At 42.7% G+C, this 17,334-nt stretch overlaps 1 protein-coding gene and 1 pseudogene across 7 annotated transcripts in view; both read right to left on the bottom strand.

Moving 5' to 3' along the window:
- The window catches only part of LOC139381140 (latent-transforming growth factor beta-binding protein 1-like), a 135,389-nt gene extending 122,981 nt beyond the window's left edge, over positions 1-12,408 (bottom strand). For 2 of the 7 annotated variants that reach the window (XM_071124478.1, XM_071124479.1), the window contains exons 1-2: positions 11,683-12,402; positions 10,261-10,331 (exon numbers count right to left, since the gene is read on the bottom strand). In XM_071124478.1, coding sequence (XP_070980579.1) covers positions 10,261-10,331; positions 11,683-12,035 — 424 coding nt within the window. In that variant the 5' untranslated portion in view covers positions 12,036-12,402. Of the gene's footprint in view, positions 1-10,260; positions 10,332-11,682 lie in introns of all 7 variants that reach the window. The other 5 variants (XM_071124482.1, XM_071124483.1, XM_071124477.1 and 2 more) reach the window with 4 other exon arrangements.
- Positions 12,409-14,338: 1,930 nt separating this feature from the next.
- LOC139382000 (tetratricopeptide repeat protein 27-like) overlaps positions 14,339-17,334 on the bottom strand; it is a 145,730-nt pseudogene continuing 142,734 nt past the window's right edge.

Raw genomic sequence — 17,334 nt, 5'->3', positions numbered from 1 at the left:
AGCCTGTCCACACGATCCCGAAGGTCTTACTGATTCCCAGGGCATCAGATGACCTAAAGTTTATATTTCTTGATTTATTTCTCGACCACAAAGTTAAATTGGATCTGAAATGGTACTGCAGTTGTGTGAATACTGTTTTTTGACAAGAAAGAAAATATGTCTTTGTCCTCGCTCATAAACTGTCTTTCTGCCCACTTCCTGTACAATATGTAGGATATAGACAGAGCACCTGTGGCTACAATGCTGACTCAAGCAGTCTGGGCCTCGATGGCCATTTCTATAAATGATAATTCATCATTGTGTTTATCGCTGGAGTTGACACAAGACAGCATTGTAAACTTCCAGCCAACTGTCTGACATTATGCTTCACTAAAGCAGGTGGAGAGCCAAGTCAATTAAGACATTCCTGTTGCCATGGTATTGTGCCCATACTTAGTCCTCACCCCACTTAACTGCTGCTCCAGATCCAGGGAATCCGAATGGGCGCTGCACAATGACAACAGCCAGATACGTTCCCCTCAATCAGCAGACTAATCATAAATCACCAGGTGCTGGGCTGGGATGAAAACTGCTCTGTTTTCTCCATCTATCGTGTCACTTATTTCCATTGTCTAAGAATGGACAGATTAACCGATTTCCCTGATAAGAATTAGCCTCCTCTTTTCCTCCATCTCTTTTGATTTCCCTCCCTTTAGCTCTCTGACTTGGAAAAAAAACCTGTCCAAGTCGTGCTCGCCTGGTCTTGGCAGGCGGCTGCGATCTCTGAAAATAATTATGGCATGCATGCATAGAGGAGATGAAGAGACTAAACACATCACTACATGACTAAAAGTATGTAGACACCTGCTCGCCGAACATCTCATTCCAAAATCATGGGCATTAATATGGAGTTTGTCCACCCTTTGCTGCTATAACAGCCTCCACTCTTCTGGGAAGGCTTTCCACTAGATGTTAGAACATTGCTGTGGGGATTTGCTTCCATTCAGCCACTTGCTTCCATTCAGAATTAGTGAGGTCGGGCACTGATCTTGGGCGATTAAGCCTGGCTCGTAGTCAGTGTTCCAATTCATCCGAAAGGGGTTCAGGTCAGGGCTCTGTGCTGAAACAGGAAAGGGCCTCCCCAAACTGTTGCCACAAAATTGGAAGCACAGAATTGTCTATAATGTCATGGTATGCTGTAGCGTTAAGATTTCCCTTCACTTGAACTAAGGGGCCTAGCCCGAACCCTAAAAAACAGCCCCAGACAATTATTACTCCTCCACCAAATTTTACAGTTGGCACGATGCATTCTGGCAGGTAGAGTTCTCCTGGTATCCGCCAAACCCAAATTCGTCCATCAGACTGCCAGATGTTGAAGCGTGATTCATCACTCCAGAGAACGCGTTTCCACTGAGTCAAATGGCGGCGAGATTTACAGCACTCCAGCCAACACTTGGCATTGCACATGGTGATCTTAGGCTTGTGTGCGACTGCTTGGCTACGTGCTTCAGCACTCTGCGGTCCCGTTCTGTAAATTTGTATGGCCTACCACTTTGCGGCTGAGCCGTTGTTCCTCCTAGATGTTTCCACTTCCTAATAACAGCACTTACAGTTAACCAGGGCAGCTCCTATGACGGTGCCATGTTGAAAGCCACTGAGCTCTTCAGTAAGGCCAATCTACTGCCAATGACTGTCTATGGAGATTGCATGGCTGTGTGCTCGATTTTGTGTCTGAACGGGTGTGTCTGAAACAGCCGAATCACCTCATTTGAAGGGGTGTCCCCATACTTCTGCATATATAGTGAACCTGACGGCCCTGAGTAACCAAAGAAATCTACAAAGAAAACGTCAAGTAATCAGGAATATAAAACCTTGATATGAGGTCTGCAAAGGGGAGTCCTGGTAAGGTAACTGAGAGGCGAAGACATAATGATATAATGGTGGAATTACCTGGATAACAAGAGCATCTTAATACCGTAAAGGAAAAGTTTACAGTATAGTTTTTAGCTCTTCCTTGTTAATCTTCGAAAGAGGTCATTTTCCTCTTCCAATAGGCTATAGTCCTTATATTTCTCCCATAGGTTGGACTAACCCAGTAGCGCTAAAGCCTGCTTAAATTATCCTCAGATAACGATGAGGACCAAGAGCACAAAGACACTTTTGCGAGTCCATCCTATCCACCTCACTATAGTATCTGGCTGCCTCATTTGCTTTCAACACCCTGTGCTGTTTTTTTAGGGACGCACAAGGCAAAGGCACAAGAGAGCTTAAATACAGTGCCTTGCGAAAGTATTCGGCCCCCTTGAACTTTGCGACCTTTTGCCACATTTCAGGCTTCAAACATAAAGATATAAAACTGTATTTTTTTGTGAAGAATCAACAACAAGTGGGACACAATCATGAAGTGGAACAACATTTATTGGATATTTCAAACTTTTTTAACAAATCAAAAACTGAAAAATTGGGCGTGCAAAATTATTCAGCCCCTTTACTTTCAGTGCAGCAAACTCTCTCCAGAAGATCAGTGAGGATCTCTGAATGATCCAATGTTGACCTAAATGACTAATGATGATAAATACAATCCACCTGTGTGTAATCAAGTCTCCGTATAAATGCACCTGCACTGTGATAGTCTCAGAGGTCCGTTAAAAGCGCAGAGAGCATCATGAAGAACAAGGAACACACCAGGCAGGTCTGAGATACTGTTGTGAAGAAGTTTAAAGCCGGATTTGGATACAAAAAGATTTCCCAAGCTTTAAACATCCCAAGGAGCACTGTGCAAGCGATAATATTGAAATGGAAGGAGTATCAGACCACTGCAAATCTACCGAGACCTGGCCGTCCCTCTAAACTTTCAGCTCATACAAGGAGAAGACTGATCAGAGATGCAGCCAAGAGGCCCATGATCACTCTGGATGAACTGCAGAGATCTACAGCTGAGGTGGGAGACTCTGTCCATAGGACAACAATCAGTCGTATATTGCACAAATCTGGCCTTTATGGAAGTGGCAAGAAGAAAGCCATTTCTTAAAGATATCCATAAAAAGTGTCGTTTAAAGTTTGCCACAAGCCACCTGGGAGACACACCAAACATGTGGAAGAAGGTGCTCTGGTCAGATGAAACCAAAATTGAACTTTTTGGCAACAATGCAAAACGTTATGTTTGGCGTAAAAGCAACACAGCTCATCACCCTGAACACACCATCCCCACTGTCAAACATGGTGGTGGCAGCATCATGGTTTGGGCCTGCTTTTCTTCAGCAGGGACAGGGAAGATGGTTAAAATTGATGGGAAGATGGATGGAGCCAAATACAGGACCATTCTGGAAGAAAACATGATGGAGTCTGCAAAAGACCTGAGACTGGGACGGAGATTTGTCTTCCAACAAGACAATGATCCAAAACATAAAGCTAAATCTACAATGGAATGGTTCAAAAATAAACATATCCAGGTGTTAGAATGGCCAAGTCAAAGTCCAGACCTGAATCCAATCGAGAATCTGTGGAAAGAACTGAAAACTGCTGTTCACAAATGCTCTCCATCCAACCTCACTGAGCTCGAGCTGTTTTGCAAGGAGGAATGGGAAAAAATTCAGTCTCTCGATGTGCAAAACTGATAGAGACATACCCCAAGCGACTTACAGCTGTAATCGCAGCAAAAGGTGGCGCTACAAAGTATTAACTTAAGGGGGCTGAATAATTTTGCACTCCCAATTTTTCAGTTTTTGATTTGTTAAAAAAGTTTGAAATATCAAATAAATGTCGTTCCACTTCATGATTGTGTCCCACTTGTTGTTGATTCTTCACAAAAAAATACAGTTTTATATCTTTATGTTTGAAGCCTGAAATGTGGCAAAAGGTCGCAAAGTTCAAGGGGGCCGTATACTTTTGCAAGGCACTGTATATAAAATGGTTGAACCTGTCACCTTCTCTTAATTTTGGGGGAGTTTCAAGCGGCCTCTTCTTGAGCAATCCTTCATGAAAAATGAAGACGGCTCCTCCGCTGTGCTGTGCAGCTACGCCGAAGTGAAATATTTTCTTGTTGTTTTGTCTGGCCTGGTCTGCCTACTTTTGGGTTGCACTCGGTTAAGGGAGAAATGAGCTGGGCAGCTTTTCAAAGCGTGCGATTGCCATGCGGCTCCACATTGTGAATAGCCATGCAAGACGAGGAAGAATTGAGCCTGGTGGAGGTGCTGCTGCCTAAGGCCAAATGGATCTCAAAGACCATCTAACACATGTCTCTCTCAGACAAACAAGTGAAACTAATCACTGCATCTTTCATTTTTACATCTCTTTTCATTTTCTTTCTCTTGAATTGAACTTCTGGAATATTAAAGAGGAACACTGGAGTTCTACAATTAGTGAACAGGTAGAACAGGAACAGGAAATTACTGCTCCAGAGTGTTAATACACAGCTAAGTGTTGGTAAGAGCGTAAAGCTGGCAACTCCAAGGTCTTGGATTGAATTCCCACAGGGATCACAAAGGCCTATACACTCTAAATATAAATGCACTCACTGTACTGTTAGCCACTTTTGTATTAAAGTGACTGCTAAGTGACATGTATTCTATATTATAAGCCTATTATTACTAAAGCCATTTTCTCTTGCGGATAGTCTTGAACCTAGCAGAAAAGACAACAGAGTGCTATTCTGCTCTGCAATTCAATAATCATATGTCGTTGGACTACCTGCTCTGCGTCTGGACTAGACTGAATCAATCCTTGTGATGTTTGCTCAATCTCTATTAGACTACAGTCCATTAAGAGGACAGAGAGGAGTTGTTAGTATCTGCATCACATGACTGGAACTGTCTGAATGCCATTGAGACAAAAACAATTATAATAATAATATTCTAAGGCACAAAACATTTATAACATATTTTCAACATTACTGTTGTGGTTACAACATGATGTAATCTAATAAGGAATGCCCATAACAGCTTTATGATTAAACATGCTTGGTCCATTTTCCATGTAATAAATAGGTTTTCATCTTTCTCCATCTCTGTCACTGTTTAAGGAACGTGTTAGAATGAGCTACACTCACTCTTAAATGCACATGAAGTCTTGAGTGTGTATTGTGTGTGGCTTTGCATGGACAATATCCTGGATTAAATATCCTAGTGGTGAAGTGTTGTAAGATATTCACAGCTTCTACTTGCTATCTGGAAAATCTCAAAGCTTGCCTTGGTGGGAGGTTGGGGGTTGTTGGCGTGACTGACAACCTGAAAGAACACTTTATGCAGGGTGCTAGCAAGCCATGTCTAAGGCATTGCCAGAACAAACAAAATACATTTCTATTAAGAAACCCTTTTGTTGGCATTTTCAGTGAGGGTAGTGGGTGGGGGGCTGGGTTGTCCTGAAAATCAAACGCCATTAAACATTTAACGGGTGGATTTACAACATAGTCCATCTCCCATGACAAGGTAGGTGGAGCAAAGTAAAGAGCTGATCCTGAAAAATCGATTGAGCAAAAGATACAGTGCCTTGCGAAAGTATTCGGCCCCCTTGAACTTTGCGACCTTTTGCCACATTTCAGGCTTCAAACATAAAGATATAAAACTGTATTTTTTGTGAAGAATCAACAACAAGTGGGACACAATCATGAAGTGGAACGACATTTATTGGATATTTCAAACTTTTTTAACAAATCAAAACCTGATAAATTGGGCGTGCAAAATTATTCAGCCCCTTTACTTTCAGTGCAGCAAACTCTCTCCAGAAGTTCAGTGAGGATCTCTGAATGTTTCAATGTTGACCTAAATGACTAATGATGATAAATACAATGCACCTGTGTGTAATCAAGTCTCCGTATAAATGCACCTGCACTGTGATAGTCTCAGAGGTCCGTTAAAAGCGCAGAGAGCATCATGAAGAACAAGGAACACACCAGGCAGGTCTGAGATACTGTTGTGAAGAAGTTTAAAGCCGGATTTGGATACAAAAAGATTTCCCAAGCTTTAAACATCCCAAGGAGCACTGTGCAAGCGATAATATTGAAATGGAAGGAGTATCAGACCACTGCAAATCTACCGAGACCTGGTCGTCCCTCTAAACTTTCAGCTCATACAAGGAGAAGACTGATCAGAGATGCAGCCAAGAGGCCCATGATCACTCTGGATGAACTGCAGAGATCTACAGCTGAGGTGGGAGACTCTGTCCATAGGACAACAATCAGTCGTATATTGCACAAATCTGGCCTTTATGGAAGAGTGGCAAGAAGAAAGCCATTTCTTAAAGATATCCATAAAAAGTGTCGTTTAAAGTTTGCCACAAGCCACCTGGGAGACACACCAAACATGTGGAAGAAGGCGCTCTGGTCAGATGAAACCAAAATTGAACTTTTTGGCAACAATGCAAAACGTTATGTTTGGCGTAAAAGCAACACAGCTGAACACACCATCCCCACTGTCAAACATGGTGGTGGCAGCATCATGGTTTGGGCCTGCTTTTCTTCAGCAGGGACAGGGAAGATGGTTAAAATTGATGGGAAGATGGATGGAGCCAAATAAAGGACCAGTCTCTCGATGTGCAAAACTGATAGAGACATACCCCAAGCGACTTACAGCTGTAATCGCAGCAAAAGGTGGCACTACAAAGTATTAACTTAAGGGGGCTGAATAATTTTGCACGCCCAATTTTTCAGTTTTTGATTTGTTAAAAAAGTTTGAAATATCCAATAAATGTCGTTCCACTTCATGATTGTGTCCCACTTGTTGTTGATTCTTCACAAAAAAATACAGTTTTATATCTTTATGTTTGAAGCCTGAAATGTGGAAAAAGGTCGCAAAGTTCAAGGGGGCCGAATACTTTCGCAAGGCACTGTATATAGGACGATGGAAATCTATCCATAAAACATGTGACTGACTATCATATTTTTTTCATATCGGAAAAAACAAGCAGAATAAAAATAAAGAAATAAGGGGGGTAGCCAAGTATATGTGTTGGTCAGTTAAAGTAATTTATCAATCATAGTTTCATTATTCATCATATTTAGTAGGGTTGTCTAAAGCAATTCATGCTATTGATTAATCGTAATCACAGAGAAAACCTCTCACAGTGCCTCCTTGTGTTATACTACTGTAAATATTAATATCACAGCCAGTGGGAAATCATAATCAAATGAGTGCTGAACACCGGATGATCTGAGGTTGAGTTTAGAAAATAAAAAGATTTCAAGAACATACAGACATTTTTCCAGAAAGAGAAGCCGTACACTAAAATAAATCTAGAGGCACAAAGATCTTTGGAGGTTTTTCTCAAGCAGTCTTGAAACTCTGTAAACATTTCATCTTTATGTTGCGTTTAGATGGTACAAGTTAGACGGCAAACCGGATATCATTGTTTTCAATGAGAGCACAACGGTAAATGCCGTCAGCCGCCACGGTAGACAGGCCATGCCAGAGTTAAAATATTCTACATTTTGAACTCTGCGGTAGCCTTGTTTTCTACTGGATGTCGATTTACACGGTTTGTTTACAGAAATCACCATAGCAACGCATACCGTTGTGCTGGTTTGCTTTTGCCGTCACGCTCTTTCTTGTTTTCTTGACCCGCTATGCCGATTGGTATGAGGTCTAAACGCAGCATTACTCCATCCTGTCCACCCCCCTGGTTCCAGCATCTGGCTACAGTAGGGAGTACTGGGCTCTGATCCTGACATCAAAAAGACCAATCCAAACCATGGGTACTGAAGGAATGTCCACTGTTGGTTATTTTCCAGAGGCCGTGCACAGCGTTCCCCGTGCCCATGTAAACAGGAGCATTCCCTCATGGTGCATTGCATGCCTGCCCCCACTTCTCCACCTAACCTCTGCCAATGAGAACAGCTACGATATTGGACACTGGACAAGAGTAGTGGGAATTCCAATGAGTAAAAAAAAAAAGGTCCCACAAAAAAAATCTGTGCATGTTATCAAGGAGCCAGCGCTGCACGGTTAATGACAACTCAACACTGAACGATAAACACAGCGCCTTCAGGAAGTATTCACAACCTTTACTTTCCCCACATGTTGTTGTGTTACAGCCTGAATTTAAAATAGATTACATTTAGATGTATTTTCACTTACCTACTACACACAATAGCCCATAATGTCAAAGTTGAATTAGGTTTTTCATTTTTTTTTTTATACAAATGAATAAAAAGTTAAAAGCTGAAATGTCTTGAGTCAATAAGTATCCAAACCCTTTGTTATGACAAGCCTAAATAAGGGCAGGAGTAAAAATGAGCTTAACAAGTCAGATAATAAGTTGCATGGACTTACTCTGTGTGTAATAATAGTGTTTAACATGATTTTTGAATAACTACCTAATTTCTGTACCCCACACATACAATTATCTGTAAGGTCCCTCAGTTGAGCATTGAATTTCAAACACAGATTCAACCCCAAAGAACAGGGAGGTTTTCCAATGCCTCGCAAAGAAGGGCACCTATTTGTAATTGGGTAAAAAAAAAAAAGCAGACATTGGATATGCCTTTGAGCATGGTGAAGTTATTAATTACACTTTGTACGTTGTATCAATACACTCAGTCACTTAGATGGGTATGTTTATAATTGTTACGGACTGCAAAGTTTTTCAGGATAAAATTGAAACGGAAAGGAACTAACCGCAGGCAAAATCCTAGAAGAAAACCTGGTTCAGTCTGTTTTCCACCAGACACTGGGAGATGAATTCATCTTTCAGCAGGACAATATCATAAAACACAAGGCCAAATCAAGAAGACAGTGAATGTTCTTGAGTGGCCAAGTTACAGTTTTGACTTAAATCTACTTGAAAATCTATGGCAAGACCTGAAAATGGTTGTCTAGCGATGATCAACAACCAATTTGACAGAGCTCTACATTTCTGGAAAAGAATAATGGGCAAATGTTGCATAATACAGGTGTGGAAAGCTCTAAGACTTACCCAGAAGGACACAGCAGTAATCGCTGCCAAAGGTGCATCTACAAGGTATTGACTCAGGGGTGTGAATACTTATGTAAATTAGATATTTCTGTATTTAATTTCCAATATATTTGCATACATTTCTAAAAAAAATGTTTTCACTTTCTCCATTAAGTAGATGAGTAAGAAAAAAATAAATATGTAATCCATTTTGAATTCAGGCTGTAACACAACAAAGTGTAGAATACAAATACTTTCTGAAGGCACCATATATACACATACACCCAAACAAACACCAACACAGACGTACACACATACCACTGGCACCAAGGCAGCGACAAAGAGTCCCTGTACTAAGTGCAGTCCAGTCTTAAGTGTGAGTAAACCAGAACAGAGTAGAGCAGAACAGGCGCACTGGGCCTATTAAACATATGAACCAGGGGTCCTAGACTAAAACGTAACCCTGGTTTCCCCAGGAGATCCACCAGACTCGTCGCAGAAGAAAGCCGTCTGTCTCTTATATAACCAGCTGGCAAGGCCTTACGGTCGAATAAGAAAGAGACCCCACTGGTGGGGCCGAGCCAAGAGGTATAATGCACTCTAAACCTGCTTCTCTTTCGGCCGGCCCTGCGCGCCCAGTCCTATGCAATAACAGTGTCCTCATGACTCTGCAACACGGGCCATAACACACTGACAGTCCCGGCATTGTTCCCAGGTGGGTAGAGCCACTGCCAGCAATGCCAGTTACTTATAAAGAGCAACATAGAAAGGTGTTGTTCTCCAATCTGGTGCTACAAATCAGCTAAAGGCGCCTTGAAAACATATACGTATGTATGCTTGGGTGAGTTTCCAAGTAGAGTAGGGGAGGGGGTATTCTGGATGGATTATACATGGTATGATGCTGGGGTTCTGGCACATGTGCTGTCTGATGAACAACACGAGCGAAGACGATTGTGTACAGATTGTGTACATTTTCCAAAGGAAGAAGTTATGAGGTGCCAAGTATACTCTTAGATAAAAAGGTTCCAATAGGGTTCCCTCGGCTGTCCTCATAGGAGGTATATTCTTGGTTCCAAGTAAAACCCTTTTTGGTTCCAGGTAGAACCATTTTGGGTTCCATGTAGAAGCCCCTTGTGGAAAGGGTTCAACATGGAACCCAAAATGGTTCTACTTAGAAGCAAAAAGGGATCTACCTGGGACCAACAAGGGTTCTTCAAAAGGTTCTCCTATGGGGACAGCCGAAGAACCCTTTCAGGTCCTAGATAGTACCTTTTCTTCTAAGAGTGTAGAGTGAATCCAAGACTGTTGTCAATAATTTGGAAAAACATTTTGATCAACTGCAACGATTTGGCAGCGGTGGCTCGGCTGTGGTGATGTAGTGTAGTGTATACTCACGCTTTGTGCACTGCTGCGATCCAGAGGCCTTACTCCATCCATGACAGCACTGCCCTCCACAGACATTCACCCTGCAATAACACCCAGAGACACAGAGAGAAAGAGAGAGCACTGTCACACACACAAGACCAACTCATACTGGCTAAAACTCACGCATGGGTGGTTCGAGTGACCCACCTGTGCCGCCAAGCCTGGGCCAGATCTGGTATTAGGGGCCTCCTTTCATTGGAGGTAAAGCTGGGCACCCCTAGCCTGGTGGCCCCTGCTGAGAGTGTGGGAATGTCCCCACTAATCATACATCTGAGAGTGCTGCGACTAGGACCCTGCACATTGAGGTCATGCTCCTGAACACAACAGGATATGGGCCATTTTGTTTTATTATTTAGTGTCCTTTGAGGATAGTACTTTAAATTGGCTGTTTTAGTTTCTGTCTCTACTGAGTGGATGTTAAGACATGTATTTTGTATCAACTTGAAAGTTTTGAACAAAGTTCATTATTGACACATTACATTCATTGGGCTAAATGTCTGAAATTAGTACAGTATCGTATGTTGTTTTAATTGGTCAAAAATATGATCAAATAGCTACCTGAATCAAACAGAATATAGAATGTATTGTAAGTTACAGACTATTTATTTAATAATGCACAGTGAGTGCACAAAACATTAGGAACACCTGCTCATGACATCGATTGAATCCAGGTGAAAGCAATGATCCCATATTGATGTCACTTGTTAAATCCACTTCAATCGTTGAAGATGAAGGGGAGGACACAGGTTAAAGGAGGATTTTTAAACCTTGAGACAACTGAGACATGAATGGTGTATGTGTGCCATTCAGAGGGTGACTGAGCAAGACAAGATATTGAAGTGCCTTTGAATGGAGCATGGTAGTAAGTACCAGGCACACTGGTGTGGGTGTGCTAAGAACATGCAGCTGATTTTTCCATACTCAACAGGTTCTCATGTGTATCAAGAATGGTCCAACACCAAAAGGACACCCAGTCAACTTGACAAAACTGTGGGAAGCATTGGAGTCAACATGGGCCAGCATCCCTGTGGAATACTTTTGACACCTTGTAGAATCCACGCATTGAAGCCCTTCTGAGAGCAAATGGGGGTGCAACTCAATATTAGAAAGGTGTTCCTAATGTTTTGTCCACTCAGTGTATATTTAACAACCCTAAGACCATGCTGTATGCTCATGTTGATGATGACAGTGAATGTTGTAGGCCAGTCTTATAGCACGCTTCTTTACCAGGTGCCAGGCATGCCTATACTGTAGGCTACTATATAGTTGTTGACCCAACAACATGATATATTTTATAACAGACCACCTTGCCATCCAAGAGGATACGTAGCCAATAGCCAATCACTGTTCTGTAACACCAACTATTTTTCAGAGACCCGCAGGTTATCTTACCCTGACATTTTCATTTGGTGACTCTGTTGAACGTTGTGGCTGGTGCGCCGAATGACTTGCTGATGCTGCGTAAACTGTGTGTCCTGGCGAAGCGGGATCGGGTTCGCTTGGTTACCCATCCTACGGGTTCGGACCTGGCCACTGTAACTGGCCGAGAGCTCCACATTGTAGGCATGGGGCTGTCCCGTGGCACCGGAGCGCGAAGAGATGGAACTCACATGTACTCTGTCCGTCCCGCTCGGTCCTGGCTGCAACACGTAGTATCTCCTAAAGCCACTCTGATCCGTGGAGACAAATGCCGGTGAAATGAATAAACCTATAGAAAAGAATAGGTCCCATCTGATCCAAGCCATATCCACTCCGTATCCGCGTAAAGACAATATACTTTTTTGGAAACTTTATAATAAATTCCTTGAAGAAGGTCCGTATCTGGAAAATAAAAACTTATGTAACTTTATAGCAAGTAAAACAGTTATATATCCCTGAGTATATTTGTCTATGGTTCGCCTTTCAACCCGAATTAAAGACGAGAACTAAAACGTAGGCTTAATTTTAAAAAGTAAAAAATAAATGAGGGCATGTATAAACCTGAATATGGGTCTAAAACGGAATAAGCACTGCTTTATCTCTGCGCTGGGTAGGGGGAAGCTGGGCAGCAGATGTTACGGCTGCTATGGCTACGTTTGTGCAATACTTTACCCTGCAGATGCGATTGAAAACTCTTTTAAAAAGTTTTACTGTGTAAGGGCAGGAGTTAGTGTCAGAACTGAACAGCCAATCTCCGGCAGACATGACGTCAGGAGTGGGACGCTTATTGGAACAAACTTGTGGGGCTGAACCCTAAAATAAATGTTTGGAGTGCGTAGTGTTCATAAAGTCGCCAAAGACCTAAAGAAAATCTATTCCTGAAGATGCATAAACTGTGCTGTCGGCAGGAGCGTGAGCTCATCAAAGTGACAGAAGGCATAAACCTTGTTTTCCAGCAAGTTCATGAGTGATAAGAGTATAAATACACGCTTATAAGAATGACACGTTATAAAATAATAAACAACCAATAAGCCACGTGTAATGTGTAATACTTTGGAATACGAATAATGTGTCAAGTTTCTTAACTCGTATTTATAAATAACAAATATTTATTTAAAAGTACACGCTGTCAAAGTGCTCTATATCATTGTTACTTCGGTTCCATACACTCCCGCATGGATCAGATAGGAACTACCATGCGAAATGCGTCATAAACTATAGTCAAGTAATTCATAAAGCCATGTGTGTACCATTATTCATCCAACAACCCACGAGTAGACCACAGTTGCGCAGCGGGCCATTCCTGGTGCGGTTCTAATTTTTGATGCTTATCCCTAGTTACTGTCCTCCTACACTGCAGAATTACCAGCGACCCCTTGGTAAATTGTTCAGCAGTGACTCATTATTCCATTGAAGACTGCAGGGGATATTCCAGTACAGGAGTGAGTTCATTGAAGACGTACTATAGCGCGTACACAGTGATTTTGAGGACCTCCACCCAGATCAACATAAGCCCCATGAAGTCATTGCGTGTGCTTTGGAAAACATACAAAGTAGAATTACGTCTGACGTTGGCTCTCTGAGTGGTATCTAATTGTTTTCTTAAAACCTCTATGTCCCCCATTGAAGTTTTAAGTGGGTGGATACTTGATACAGTGGTGTCATACACTTATTAATAGATTTTTTTTAAAAGGCCACGAGACTCTTCCCTCCAGAATGCGAGGGAAAGGGGGGACAGTCGAGAAACGTTGCTCTGAATTTGAAACACAAGGGGTGATGGTAACCAGAGCTCAGTGTCTGTGGAGCCGCATCATCTGAGAAGGGGACAGATATGTGGCGAAAGACAGGGCAGGGCACATGCGTAATCACCAATGATGCAATTTGAAAAAGCTGGGCAGAAATGCAATCCTCCAGTCACTGATTACATCTGGGTCAGCCTCATGTGCCAGATCACATCTGACCAGGAAACAGTCATCCAGGATGATCAAGGACGGAAGAGTCAGACATGAATATATGCATTCACTACTTACTGTATTTAAGTCACTCTGGATGTGTAAGCTGCTTCTGGAAAATACTGAAGTCATAGTAAGACTGTGGGAAGGTACCAACATGCACAAGTTGTATGTAAAATGTGAATGTTGGGGTCTTTGTTCCAGTGAGCTTTCAGGTCACACATTTTCTATAAAGAATGTTATTCTTCTGAAAAAGGTTCTGATAAACCTTTTGTAATCAAGTCCTCACCCTAGGTCGTCCTGACCAAGAACGGCTCATAGTGATGATCAGTTCCTTACTGTTAATTCATACCACTCAATGAATAACATGAAAGGTGATGTCATTTTGTTGTTCCTCACTGGCAATGACCTCACCATCGAACTTCAGCTGCTGTTGGAACTTTATGAGGATGTTGTCAGGTTGTCACTGGGAAACACCAGAAATGTTGAAAAGAAACAGGAGGCTGAACAAGCATTTTGATCTCCTGCTTCAAAGGGAGGCCTCTCCAAACATGTGTCATGGCAGCAAATCAGTGTAATGATGTTTGTCATGAATATTTATGACTATATTTTCCCTGTGTCTCCTGGATATATGATGTAATGGTGTAGGATAGTAAATAATGACAACACACTCGTAATGACCATTATTTCACATTTTTATTAAATTACTGACATTTTGGGCCAGAAATCTGGTTCTGATCGAGTGGTTTGGTATGCAAACAAGTTGTGTGATCACAAACTGTGGAAAAGATGGAAGGTAAACATACAGTATACTTAAGGGTGATGCACACTTCCTTCCCAATCCAGAAATGATCACCAAATCGCAAAAAACTAACAACATTCATGAAAGAGGACTACAGCTGTGACATAACACATGTACATATCTACTCGTATAAAAGTCATTTCCTCCTTTGTCAGTCACCCACACTGTGGGACTTTACTTCAAAGCAAGGCAGTCCTTGACAAAGGCATAGGCAAAGAAAAAACCTGTACGATAGCAATAAAACAATAAGTATGATAAAACAAAGGCAATGTCAAGGTCATTTTCCTTTCGGAGAGAAAACCCAAGAGGAGAAGAGTGTAGGATCTCTGTCTGTAGCCCCTGAGCATGATGATGAGTTAGTCTGTTCTTCTTCCATGGAGTCTGTTCTGTGTGAGCGAGGCGAGATGACACTTTCATGGCCCGCAGCTTCCCCGGTGATGAGTGTGTGTGTCCACACTCTCCTGTTGTGCGTCTGCATCGCTCTTATATTTGGCCCACATGCTTACATTTCTCATCTGCAAAGCTCTCACTGCGCCTGGGGGAGTGGGTTATGACTAGTACATACTAACAATAAGGTAAGCGTGGTTCTATGATCATAAAGCTTCATCTTTGTACAATGTATGATTGTACACATTTTGTGATTTCTTTAGATTCCGTAGAGTTCATAACATGATTGAGCTAGCAATTCCTAAACCATGCTTTACACAACAAATAGCACATACCTCAAGGGGGAACTATACAAAATTACACTTTGTACATACAAATGTATCCAGTTAAGTCCCCTTGGCAAGGAAGAGGGTGATGGGTGCAGGTCCCCTGACAGCGTCCCTTGTAGCCATGTCTGCTCTGGGACAAGTTTGCTGTAGGAGGTCTTTAGAGTCCTTCGAGGTGTGTCTATAGCGAGGCATTCATGCTGATTCTCTGCGCAGCTCCGTGATAAGCTGCTCAAGCTCTTTGACATCATCACTCAGGTCGCCATGGATGTCGCCAGTTGCGAAATCTGCGTGCAGTGGCTGAGGAGAAACGGTTTAAAATAAATACGATTACTACATCTGGTTAGAAGTTACCGCAAAAAAACAATGCGAGGTCAGTGATGTAGTAATGACTGGATGTGAGCAGTCCGATACATCTGTGTGATCTGGTGGGATGCTGGCATGAAAACCAAGTGTTTTGTAGTGTACCTTCGCTTTGGTGGCGAGATGAATGGAGAACAACATCTGCAATGACTCCTGGGGGCTACTCTTCTTCTTACTACAGCCGAGGGTCACTGTGAACACATATATGTGAGAAATAGAGACCAAAGATACCTATTAGCACGTAAATATTTGTGATTAAAAGACAGAGCACGTAAGTTGTGTATTAAAATGAGTGATTGCTAGAGGGAGAGACAACCAACCATCATGCATGGGGTACCATGGAGGGGTCAGGAGGGGAAAGATCAGGGGTTTCTGGTTCAGGGTCCAGGGGCCATGGCCCTGCCTGCCCTGGTGAGACACTGTGGCACCATGGACCTATGCATGACTAACAGGTCCCATATAGACACAGGACTGTGGGTTATACTGCACATGTGCGGAGAAGTTGAGGAGAGGAGTCATTTCTCCTGGGACTGGTTAATGAGGGCTCTACCTCCCGCAGGGTGACTTCTCAGGCCTGCAGTCAGTGACTCCGTTCAGTGGGTCTCATCTCGTTACGCCGAAAGACACTTCGCCGTTCACCCCCGCCGTGACAGGCCTGGCAGCTCGCAAATAAATCATTAGACCAAGACCTTTTTCCACAACGCCTGTTTAAATCACTCCCGTGATCACTGTCCGAGATAACGTGATCAAAATGTTCTCTGTAACGCCTCTACTTACTTTTTCAGAGGACATCACAGTGAATATTCATTCAGCGGGATGAAACACCATTCATCTCCTTTGTAGAATTGTACCAATTTCGACAAACACCTTATCCATGGTAGCTATGATCCACACAAACTGATGAATAAAGCTCAGGAGAACCTGTTATTCTGTACCGCTTTGAAAAACATACCAACACAAAGCCATGTTCCTGAGCCCAGTGAGGATACTGATAGGCTATTTCCCCATCGCCGCAGTCTTTTGTCCTGGTGTTTACCCAACACCTTTTATCTTCTTCTTGCACACGAGGAAAGAGAAAACAAGCGGCGGTCCCTTCTACTCTATCGGAGCTACACCTTTTCCCTGTATGGTCTTCTTCAGCCGCGACAGGTCAAAACAGCATGATTTATGGATGAGGACCTCTTCTGCTCTACCCTCCTCCTCGTTCTCATCACTTTATTTTTTCGCATCCCTCTCAGCTCTGTGGATGAAGTGTCCAGGCCCATCATAGAGGTTACAAAGCTGAGTTGAGTGAGGAGGTTGTGGTAGAGGGGGCACTCTACCACAACCTGTATCTCTTTATAAAGCTTTGTGCTTTTCTGAAGGACACAGGGGCAGCATATTGGAGGGTTTTGGGATTCACACCAGAACCTGTGTGTGTGTGTGTGTGTGTGTGTGTGTGTGTGTGTGTGTGTGTGTGTAATGAAGTACATGTGTGGGGTGTAAAGTACGTGTGTGTGAGGGACAAGGTGTGTGACCTGAGTGAAGATGAGCCTTAGCGACAGCATCAACCCTAGAGATGTGTTGGAGAATGCACATTGCTATTCCTCCCGTGTTGCCCCGGTGCCCTGACTCCCTCTGATGTTTAATTCAAAACAGCATCCGGCTGTAATGAAAAACCTGGGGATTTTTGAGATTAACAACTTTATTGAAGTTCTTCTATAGGACACTCTCCTCCATCCTTCCTGCTGTCTTCATCTCCCAACCCCCTTGCCTCCACACTAACTCGCAGAGTAATTGTTTGGATGGCGATTGC

Source organism: Oncorhynchus clarkii, chromosome 23, assembly GCF_045791955.1.
Source record: "Oncorhynchus clarkii lewisi isolate Uvic-CL-2024 chromosome 23, UVic_Ocla_1.0, whole genome shotgun sequence".
NCBI classification, from domain to species: Eukaryota; Metazoa; Chordata; class Actinopteri; order Salmoniformes; family Salmonidae; genus Oncorhynchus; species Oncorhynchus clarkii.
The sequence above is the reverse complement of the archived record's forward strand: the minus strand, read 5'-3'. Positions and strand labels throughout refer to the sequence as shown.